Source organism: Triturus cristatus, chromosome 1_2, assembly GCF_964204655.1.
Source record: "Triturus cristatus chromosome 1_2, aTriCri1.1, whole genome shotgun sequence".
NCBI lineage: Eukaryota > Metazoa > Chordata > Amphibia > Caudata > Salamandridae > Triturus > Triturus cristatus.
In genome coordinates this window covers 789,612,012-789,623,910 of record NC_140580.1, presented here as the reverse complement: position 1 = coordinate 789,623,910, position 11,899 = coordinate 789,612,012, and the positions used below count along the sequence as shown (strand labels likewise).

General features: G+C 43.4%; 1 protein-coding gene across 1 annotated transcript; it reads left to right on the top strand.

Moving 5' to 3' along the window:
• Positions 1 to 607: 607 nt before the first annotated feature.
• On the top strand, positions 608 to 5,710 carry WDHD1 (WD repeat and HMG-box DNA binding protein 1). Its single transcript, XM_085608860.1, has one exon. The coding sequence runs from the start codon at positions 1,109 to 1,111 to the stop codon at positions 4,484 to 4,486; it is 3,378 nt and encodes a 1,125-aa protein (XP_085464986.1). The 5' UTR covers positions 608 to 1,108; the 3' UTR covers positions 4,487 to 5,710.
• The last annotated feature ends 6,189 nt before the right edge of the window (positions 5,711 to 11,899 follow it).

Genomic DNA, 11,899 nt, shown 5'->3' with positions numbered 1-11,899 from the left:
TGCATTGTTTCAGTTGTAGTCACTGTATTTTTTTTTAACTAACATGGCTTCCACGCTGGCGCATATTTTGGAGTTATCATCATAGCACTCTAGGCTTTTTATAAACAAATTTATTTTTGTTCGTTATTAGTAAAGACGTTTCTGTAGAGTCGGGCCGACAATTCCTACAGTACTGTCTTCCACAGCTTAAAGACATCCGCAAAATTCGAAAGTGTTCACACATATTTATAGCACTGTTTCACTATCCCTCAATTGCTAATATGTTGCACAACAAAACGTCACAATTCAGTGCTTTGCTTATTTAATTTCTAATAAAGTTAAAGATAAATAAAACTTATTTGACATAATCATTGGACAGAAAGTGAAACGTCAAAATTTCATGGTGACCATTGTACCCCTAAGGTTCTTCGACATTTGGCAGATTTCGACTGGAACTGAATATTAAACGTTCCCTGTGCAAGATGTCCGCCACAAGTGGCAGGTTTTTCCAGGACGCCTAAATAACCCCAATTACAGCGCTCATGAAGGACACCGTTCGAAAATGGCCGACAAGAGGCGCGGCTTCCTGAAGCAGTCAAATCGCAGCCAATCCGTGACCTCCTTATTTGAAGTTCACAATCCAAACACTGGAACCCGCGAAATCTTCTGTTCGCGCCATTCCTTCTCCGGCCAGCATTCAACAGAACTGTGCAGCGGAACCTGGCCCTTCGCCTGGAGATCTATTGGAATTATCGGTCTATGTGGAGATGGTACCGGCCGCTCGTCACTAGGGGCAAGGGTTCCCATTGGAATTTCAAGTTTCACCAGTTCTGGCGGACGATCCACACCAAAAGCATACCAGGTCAGTCTGCAAGATAGCCGCTGCTAACTGTACACTTAGCAGTCGGAAGCCTTTTCACAGGGCGATCCGTGTCACTACCTCAACAAGGCTGAGCACTTACTTGCACGGATTAAGCATTTGCCTGTCCTTTCTACATCATGGCAATGTGAAGGCTTTGATCTTCGTGCTGCCGACAACAGGCGCCAACTCGGACGAAGCACTTAAAGCCGATAATACCGTTGCCAGCTCTTCAGTCTTCACCCACATCTGTCTGACTTTTGAAAGAAGATGCCTTCAACAAAACTGCCCATGAGGTACGGACACACAGAGGGCCATACCGACGTCTGCTTTGATGACTCGGGGAACTGCATTGCCACCTGTGGGAGCGACGGTGATGTTAGGATCTGGCAGAACTTGGACGATGACGACCCCAAGTCCATCAGCGTGGGTGAAAGGGCCTACGCTTTAGCTTTAAAGAATGGAAAAATGGTGACTGCAGTTTCCAACAACACTGTCCAGATTCATACGTTCCCAGACGGAGTGCCCGATGGCATCTTGACCCGCTTCACTACCAACGCAAACCATGTTGTCTTCAATGAGGATGGCACTCAAGTGGCGGCAGGATCCAGTGACTTTTTGGTTAAAGTCGTGCAAGTGAGTGACAGCAGCCAACAGAAAACATTTCGTGGGCATGACGCGCCCATCCTGAGTCTCTCCTTTGATCCCAAAAATGCATTTGTAGCATCTGCAAGCTGTGATGGGTCTGTCAGGGTGTGGAATATTGAAGATCAGACCTGTGAGGTAAACTGGGACTTGCTGCCGAAGTGCAATGATGTGGTAAACGCAAAAGCCATTTGTAGGCTTGCTTGGCAACCTAGAAGTGGAAAGTTTCTAGCTGTTCCAGTCGCGACAACTATCAAATTGTACGAGAGACAGACCTGGCGTAATGAAGTTAATCTTTCAAATGATTTTGTTAGTCAGACTTTGAATGTGGTGACTTGGTCGCCCTGTGGGCAGTTCATTGTCGCTGGAACTGTTGATGGCTGCATTATTGTGTGGAATGTATTAACGAAACAGTGCATTGAGAAAGTGAAGCATGAGAAAGGGTACTCAATCTGTTGCTTGGCCTGGCACCCCAAAGGGGGTCAAATAGCCTACACAGACACTGAGGGAAATTTGGGATTACTGGACAATGTTTGTAGTGATGACAAAAAAGAACCCATCAACAATGTTTCCAGTGCAGTCACAAAAGACTATGATGAACTTTTTGATGGTGATGATGATGATGAAGACTTTCTAAATCGAGATCCGATGGAACCACAAGATGATGAGGATGGTCCCATGCCAGTTTCTGGTCGCACCAGACTTCGTGGGCCAATATTGGATGATGACGATGATAACTCGCTGGATATACCATCATTAAAGAATGGTGCCGATCATGAGGGCGGCATTGGTGAAGAGATTGATGGTGATGAAGTTGGCAGCCTGAAAATAGTTCCAGTCCCTGCAGCTCAGCGACCCATCTATGATGGGCCAATGCCAACCCCACACCAGAAGCCTTTTCAATCTGGGTCCACTCCTTCTCACCTCATGCACCGCTTCATGGTATGGAATTCTGTTGGGGTGATTCGTTGTTACAATGATGAGCAAGATAATGCCATAGATGTTGAATTTCATGATACCTCTGTTCACCACGCCATGCACTTAACGAACACACTCAGTCATACAATGGCAGATATGTCTCAAGAAGCAGTTGTGCTTGCATGTGTCAGTACAGAAGAGCTACAAAGCAAGCTTCAGTGTCTTCATTTCAGCTCCTGGGATACAAACAAAGAGTGGACAGTGGACATGCCCAAGAGTGAAGACATCCTGGCTGTTTGTCTTGGGCAAGGATGGGTTGCCTGTGGCACAAGTTCGTTGTTGCTTCGAGTGTTTACAGTTGGGGGAGTTCAGAGGGAAATCTTCAGCCTGCTAGGTCCTGTGGTTTCGATGGCTGGGCATGGGGATCAACTTCTGATAGTCTATCACAGAGGAGTCGGTTTTGATGGTGATCAGTGCCTTGGAGTGCAGCTGGTTGAGCTGGGGAAAAAAAAGAGTCAGGTGTTACACGGTGACCCTCTTCCTCTTGGAAGGAAAGCCTCCCTAACTTGGGTAGGATTTTCAGCAGAAGGTACCCCTTGCTATGTGGACTCTGAGGGCATTGTGCGGATGTTGAACCGTGGACTTGGTAACACCTGGTCCCCTGTTTGTGATCTGAGGGAGTACTGCAAAGGGAAGTCTGATCACTACTGGGTGGTTGGAATTCATGAAAACCCACAGCAACTCCGGTGTATTCCTTGTAAAGGAGCTAGATTTCCTCCTACGCTCCCACGGCCTGCTGTTGGAGTGTTGGCATTCAAACTTCCATATTGTCAAATATCCACAGAGAAGGGACAGATGGAGGAGCAGTACTGGCGCTCTGTAGTATTCAACCACCACATAGACTACTTGTCTCAAAATGATTACGAGTGCGATGAAAGTGTGAAAACCCAGACGCTGAAAGAGCAACAAGAGCTTCTAATGAAAATGTTTGCTCTTTCTTGTAAGCTGGAGCGTGAGTTTCGTTGTATGGAGCTTGCTGAGTTGATGGCTCCAAATGTAATGAATTTAGCAATCAAGTATGCTTCCCGCTCTAAAAAGCTCCTATTGGCCCAGCGACTAAGTGAGCTTGCCCTGGAGAAGGCGGCTGAGTTGGCAGCTGCTCAGGAACAAGTCCAAGAAGAGGAACAGGAGGAAGACTTTCGGAGCAGGTTGAATGCTGGGTATAGCAGGACCAGTACGGAATGGAATGAGCCTTTGGTTAGGAACGAGAGAGACGAGCAAGATATGGAAGACCCTGATGAAGCAGAAACTGTGGACGATGACATGGCGGAGAGAACTGCTGAATTGCAAAAACAAAGACTTAATCCTTTCAGGAAAAGTTCTGAAGAGTCCACGCCCAAAAATGAGGGTACATTATTATCCAACAGCCAGGGTAGGGTTAATCCTTTCAAGGTAGCTTCAAAGCCTAAAAGTCCTGCGATCCAAGGGGGCGCTGTCCGCTCTGCCAATATTCTGGACAACATAAACACATTTTCTAGGAAACAAGTAACCCCTAGTAGTCTGGGTCAGAACAAACCGAAATCTGTTGAGATCAAACCACTGATCCCAAAGCCAAAGTCTAAGCAGGCACAAGCTACGTTATTCCACATGATCACACCTAAAGTTGACAGTAAAAAAGCAGAGGAAAAGGAGAGAAAAGATGAGAATATATTACCTGAAACACCAGTAGTTCCCGCTGCAAAACCCAAGACTGGTTTCCAGCTCTGGCTGGACAACAACAGAACAAGCATTCTGGCAGATAGTCCTGAGTTGGAGGAATCCGAAGTGATCAAGGAGGGCATGAGCCGCTTCCGAATGCTCTCACCTGAAGATAGGATGCTGTGGACTGAAAGGGCAAAAGGGAACTCTTGTGGGGATGCCAATGACTTAGCTGAGGCCAAGAAGAGAAAACGCTTAGCAGATGAGGATGAAGGGCGAAAGGAGAGCCGAGCTGCAGAGAACGATGACACTAGCTCATCCAAAAAGCGTAAGCCTTTTGACCAGGCGACAAATAAACTGTCAGCATTTGCTTTCAAGAAAGACTAAAACCAATGCCTTATTACCACATACAAGATCTGTCATCTGGTCCAAACCTAAAAAAGAAAAATCTCAGACTTTCCAGAGGGAATGCATCAGAAGAACAAATTAACACTTTTTTTCTAGTTCGGTAAAAATGTTGATAAAGTATTTTAAATAAGTTAATGTGACAGAAATATTTCAAGCCACTTATTTTTTTGCAGTAAATCATTGTTAAATAAATATACTTGGTTTTATAGTAACATTTTGAACCATATTACCTGCAGCAAGACATTTTGCGCTTTTCCTCAACCCTCTCCAGGCACCCCTCCATTGCTGCCTTCTCTTACTGTTTTTCAGATTGTTGAGAGATGAGTGTTGGTGGAAGGTGGTTGTTGGTTATTTTGGTAGTACTAGTGTATGTCACCAGGAGATTGGTCACAGGGAGATGGATATGTGCCATCTTCCAGTCCGCATATGTGTGTGCATTTGACTTGGTTACCTGTTAATCTTGGTTCCTCCCTCACCCGTCTCCTGTACCTATCCCCTTGCTTTTATCTGCCGTTGACTCCCATCCACTGCCTAGATTTGGAAATCAGTGCCTATCTACATATGTGTGCTGAGCCTGTAACTATTTGTGAATGCACTTGCCCTCCATGGGAAGATACCCACCTGCCTTTTTGCTCATTTCCTGCAATTGGAAAGAGGCACATCACTCTGTATGTGGGCTGTGGGCCCACATAAAATGCCCCTTTGTCACTTGAAATGTGTCCAAGAAAAGCAAGGGTGGAAAAAGATGGCGGGAGCCAAGTTTTAAATTACAGCTGTTAAAGTTGTAAAAGAGACACAACTTGTACCCGAGAAAAATAAAATTACTACGATTGAGATTTTTTGTTGTAGGCAATTCGGTGTCCCAAACGTGTTGGTTGTAGCTTTTTTTGGGAAGCGTCTTAAGAGGTTGCCGCCCGCTGTACTTATTTGCCTCTGTTTGTATGAATTCAGTTTTTAAGACCGAGTACTAAAGAAAGGTTTGAAATGGAAGATTATGGTAAAGGACTGCCTTTTCGTAAACTTTAAAAAAATTAATTTTTACTGAAACATGATAGCTGAATTGATACAGAAAGGTATCTTACCGCAGTGAAATGCATAATCAAACTTTGAGAAATTGTAGTCATCCAAAGAGAAAGTACAGTTTCTCATAAACTTAAAAAGATGTGTAAGTAACCAAATAAAAAGATTCGGGGTTAAAACTGACTGTGCAATGATGGGTGTCCACTCATTTTTGTTTTCTTCGTGTTGTGGTATATTTAGTCCATTGTCTGTAATGTAAAAAGTAAACTACACTTAGCAAAAAGTTAATTAAAATCTAGGCCTGGGAGAAATTCTTTGACCTGTTCTGGGTCAAAGTGAGCTTTACTTGCATACGTGGACAAATGTATGAAAACGTAGTGCCTAGCCAGAGGTGACCGATCTGAAGAGGCTGGTTCATGTTCTACGGTCATGTAGTTGCTGCTTTGCTATCCAGTCATGATCTTTCTTTTTATGGGTTACGTTGGAGAACATCATTAAATATTTGCCTCGCAACATTATAAATTATTGTGTGCAGTTTTTATACTTAATCGATTTTGGAGTATTGTGCTAGTTTTCTGTGGAGCACAGCATTACGCAAGTGTCCTATTAGAAAGCATCATATCATTGGTATCTGGGGGCAAATAAGCAACGGAGATCCATGCAGAAACAAGGTTTAAAGGGCAAGTTAAGCATGCTGTTTGTAGGAATCATTATCATATTGCAGAGTAACACAGTAGGAGATGCATTGCGTAGTAGGAAACACTGATGACAAAGCAGAGGACTACATTTACGTGGGTGATTTATCAAGTGATATTGCATCACAAGTGATAGTGGAATAGGGATCTTGTACCAGATAGTTCATCATTAGCTGATATACTAATTGACTACTTGTCTATTGTTAGTCTAACGCACAATTTTGTAAAGCGCATGGCTACCTAAAGCAAGCATTGGTAAATGCATTAGGTTTCGCATATATATATATATGATAAGCTGTTTTGTTGTAGCTTGCTGAGTAGTTGTACAATATAAGTTACAGAAAGTCTATTAAAGTGTTGACTTTTTTAATGTAAACAAGGCAATATATTTTGCTGTTACAAGTGATATAGTGCAGAATGCATTCACAGGGAAACTTTCTTAATGTCCCCAAGATGTTGTTTGCAAACTAGACAGCTGCACTGTCTGGAAGGCTTTGACCTAAAAGTGTTTAGATCGTGTGGAGTTCTTGACCTCCACAGTGAAAAGTTGTTTTATGCAGTTCACTCTCCAAAGTGCAATTCGGAAAATGCGGGAAACTGTGGATGCCCTGAATAGGTCTAGCACAATATTCTTCTCTTTCCCGGTGGTCACTCTGCACGAGTTCATGCTTCTTATTGATATTTTTCAGTTTCTTTGCATACACAGCATGATGTATCTTAGGTTGCTGGGTACCTGACCAATCTCCCTCCCTTTTCCCATAGTCGTTAAATCCCCACTGTCCATCCGCTTCTATCACCATTGAAACAAGCATTTACAATGCAATAGGTCTCGCAACTGTGAGTTTTAGAGCTATTGGTATTGTAAATGGCAATGCCTTTTATAAATTACAATACCTGTTAATTTTTCAATAGTAATTTTCCACCAGTACCATAACTACCACTATTATTATTATTACTATCACCACAGAGTAGTAATAATTGTAGTGGTGGTTATGGTAGTGGTATTGGTGGTGGTGGTCTACGTGGATTTTATTTCATTACTTATGCTACTGCTGTAATATATTTTAACAAAAACGAACAAACATTATCATTTGCAACGCCAATAGCTCAAACTTTTAGTAATGCCAGCCCTATTGCATTGCAAATGCTTGTTTTATGTTGCAGGCATGAGGTGCATCATCTACTTCCCAAAATACAATCTTAGATTTGTAGACACTCGTAACAGTCCTATGGTAGGAGGCAGTTGTTCAGCCAGTGTAAGGCTAATAGCTCACACAACTTTGCATTTTGATACCTGAAGTTTTAAATTACAATAAATGTAGTAGACCTCAGGCAGGACACTTGAGTTACCAGTAACTGTGAAAAGAGCAATAACTTTAGAAACTGGTGTTTATTTCACCTTTTCTGTGGTTTGAAGGTTACGTAACAGTTTTATTGCATTCGAATGGGCACAATGGAGATTATTTACAAGTCCCTTGCACTGCTGGTGCTTCACTTTTGTGTGGGGAAAAAGTGACGCACGGGCGGCGCACGGGGCTTGTAAATAAGCCCCAAAGTCCTGTTTTTCTGGCTGTAAAGCAGCTTTGCTGACCTGATTCTCTGGCTGTACAACAGCTCTGCTGACCTGGGTTCTCTGGCTCTAAAGCAGCTCTGCTGACCTGGTTTTCTCTGGCTCTAAAGCAGCTCTGCTGACCTGGTTCGCATGGCAAGTTAAAAACCTGAGGATAAGTGGCAGGATAGAGTGTGGGTCAGATAAAAATCACGACGAGGCAAGAACAATACTGTTGTGTGTTGAGGCAACAAAAGCGGAAAAAAAAGCAAAGTAAATACCATGCGGCACAAAGTTCTTGATATGCTGAAGCGCTGAAATGTATGTCTGCCTTGTATAGTTGCATCGCGCAGTGAGACTGAAACCTAAATCAAGGTGGGAGCGTGTGAAAGCTTACATCGCTAGAGAGGAGACGCCATGCGCGTGTAGATCGCCTGTCCGTGCGCGCACTTGGTTTGTCTCCCTTCGCACACTAAACCGACAATAGGTCTCGCCAAGGCGTGCAGCACGCATGCGCTGTCGCTAGGCGAGACCTAAAAACCACAGCACTGCTAAGGCGGGATAGCTGATCTTCAGAGCTGGAGAGCATACATAATGCCTGTGTCACATGACAGACAAATCCCTCCCACTAGAGGTGAGCACATTAAACGACAAATGAAAAGCAAATATGTTTTGTTTAAAGATTGTTGTTTTTTAAATAAAAAAAAAAAAATAGGGTTTTCAAAATAAGTCTGAGAATTTGTGCTTCAAAAATGATCAAACATAAAAACGAGAACCTATATCCCAACAACTGCCTGTGCTTTAGCAGACTGCTCAAGACGCTAAGGTGGTTGATCCTAGCACAAAGTTATAATCCAGAAGTTGATTGTTTGTGTGAAAACATCGGCTTTTGTTAGAAATAACATGGCAAAAGGGTGTACAAATAACCAAAACGAAATGCAAAAATATTAATTTAAATTGAAGAAATTAACTATTTTTTTTAAAACTTATTTCAAGCAAACTTAACCATGGAGCAGTATTTTCTGTCATAGGGAAATGGGTAGTGAGTGGTGAATCAGTACAGTCACTATATTTAAACAAATTATGAAACTTGATAGAAGTACTATTTGTACAAATGCTGTGGATGAGGACTGCTAACCACCTTCTAATATGTTCTGTAATGTAAGTCTAAAAATTCTTGGAATATACCAATATTTTTGTGCCCACTACCATATCTCCTTATGTTCAAATACCCTCTAAAACAGCCTTATAGAATGTTTCTTTTGGGTGAGAATGGGTTATTTAATCCATATTATAAAACTTGTAAGTGGCACTTCTTTTTTCGCTCCATAACATTAATTTTGATAAATGAGTCATTATATGTAATGAAAAATAGACGGCAAATGTACCATTTTTAAAATCATTCCATAATGTTTCACTGGAGGAAGTTATTTTTCACGCCCGATCCGGAAATGGATGTTGGTCATAGATATGGATAGCATGCAGTATGTTGTGTCTCATATTGTAACTTCTACCTGTGTTGCTATATGCTGTGTGTGTGTGTGTGTGTGTATATATATATATATATATATATATATATATATATATATTTTTTTTCTCCCGCCTTTTGCAATCTAATTGCTGTATGCTGTAGTTAATGTGAGTCTCTTCGTTAGTGTGCCTGTTTGACCTTAAATGCGCGTCTGTGCTTTTAAGCTATTCGAGCATTGCAACACAACTGCATTGGATTTCCAACTCCTCCTGTACCTTGGAATTGCACTCATTCTTGATGGGTCGTTTGCTTAGTAGTAAGATTTCCCACGCTTCACTGATGCACAGAGAATAGTTACAATAGAGCACACAGACTGATCTATCGTCCTTTGACCTTTTTACACATAGGAGAGTGAGTTAGTTTCAAGCGGGTGTAGAGATACACTTAGTGGCGCAGCAGGGGTTGAAAATAGCGTAGCCAGCAGAAGGGGGCTCTGGGAGTGAAAGACGGAGTGAATGGGACAGAAAGGGGTCTAAATAGGAGAATGGCTCATGCCTGCAGTTTTGAGGCATTTGTCAATACTGGCGTGTCTAGGAGCAGGCCGGCTGTATTTGGCCTGGCCCCTCCTCTACGGATGTTGACTGTTGCTCCATGTAAGGAGCAATATAGGGAGAAACCAGCGCTGTGCAGGCAAAACGTGTTCTTACTTCCTGATGAATTTGTAAACCATGTTTGTTTTATTCTTGGTGCGGAAGCTTATTTTGTGAGATCTCCCCAGCAACATAATTCAAGCAGCAGCTGGGAGCGCACACCAAATCGGAGGAGGGTGTGGCATAATGGTCTGAGCTGCTGACGTGGAAACTGGGGAACTAGGTTTGAATCTTGGTGTAGGGTCAACATCAATCAATCGGGGATTTGTAAAGGGCACTATGAACCCGTTGGGGTCTGAAGGGGAGGGGCTGTGCGCAACTCCATTGGGGTCATTTGAAGAGCCAGGTCTTGAGGTATTTCCTGAATTGGTTCAGTGTTGGGCTTCCTGTGATTCTGGGTGAATCACTTAATCTCCACCGTGCCTACCAAAATGAATTTTTCCTTAAACGAAACTAGCATTTAATGTTATGCAAAGCAGCAGTGAAAGAATCACAAAACAACAATGTGGTAAGCGTTACATCACCAATGAAGTGTGACTCATTAAAACAACGGAGTGTCCTGATAGGCAGCCATATTAGCCGGACTGTTTGAGTCAGACGAAGATAAGAAAGGTGCCCATGAAACTGACCTAACACCTGCAGTTTGTATGAGAGTCGGGTCTGTGTTGAGAACTGTCTGATATGCAAAGCAAGCCCAGTGCAGGCAAAACCTAAAAAGAAATGCAGCTTCAAAAGGGATGGAAACACTAAATGGGCCTCTGGAAACTGAAAAGAGCAAATACACTAGGAAGAACAGGAAATGACATGCTAAAGCCACTAGAAATAGAGGAAAAATAAGTGACAAGCACAGGAACCAATGAAAAGCAAAGGGGTGGGGATGTAAGTCCCTTTTAAGATGTATATTAAAAGATTTCACTAGCACGGCGCATGCGCTGTACAGGTGAAACCTAAAAAGGTTTCCCAGCGCCAATGGAAAAAGTATCGCTGGTGGCTGGAATAAATCTTTATTTCATGTTTTGAGTAAGATGGTATCTATCTGATCTTTTTACAGCTTTCCAAGACCCCAAAGCAAGGAGGAGAAGGATGTGTAAAAATGAGTGGGCTACAAAAAGACATAACTGCGGAAGCGCACAACGGAGCGGTTTCAAAGCTCAACTATTGAGTGGGAGAAGGAGGGGAGGTTGTGGGTAAATATTTGAAGTGAGGGTGTACCTGGGGAGGAATGGAAGACCATGTTTTGCACCGCCAACCTGTCATTGGCATATCTCTCCAACAGTGACATTGAGTGCAGGACACCATCTTTTCAAGAGAAATACTGGGTGCCGGAGATTCATTGGATTAAGTTCTTTGCTTATCCCATTCTCCACTGTATGTACAGGCATACTTTTGCGGCTCCCTTTCTCCCTCAATAACGGATACATTTTCCTCTATAGGACCGAGCAGGGGAGGGTGATTCGGAGGCTAGCTGTGCTCAAACCCTTCTATGTACCTAGGACTTCAGGGTGACGGGCATCAAGATTTGTTAGAGAGACCAAGGGACTTACGAAGGGCCAGGATTGGTCACTCTAGATGGGTTGGCCTTTCATAGGCACAGAGATCATGTAGCCCTGGCCCTATGCTCCCTTGGTGGCTGCACCAATGAACCTCAAATGCTGTAGTCCAGCGTTTCCCAAACTGTGGTCCGCGGACCCCCAGGGGTCCGTGACACATTCCCAGGGGGTCCGCGAACTGGAGTGCCTTCGAGTCAGCTATTTTTAAATATTACGAAGCATTTAAGCATACAAGCACTGTGAATGACAGCGCAGGGGCGGCGGGACCAAAAAAAATCGGGCCAATCACCAGTTCAGCTTAGGCCGGGGAAGCTGAAGGGTGATTGGCTTATTTTTTTCATAGACGCGCACGCTCCCACGGCAGTGCGTCTTCCCTCACGTCTGCAGCCAGCCCAGGAGCATTTTGCCGCCCAATGCCCTGTCTCCGCTTCGCCTCGCTAAATACCTGCATTCCGGC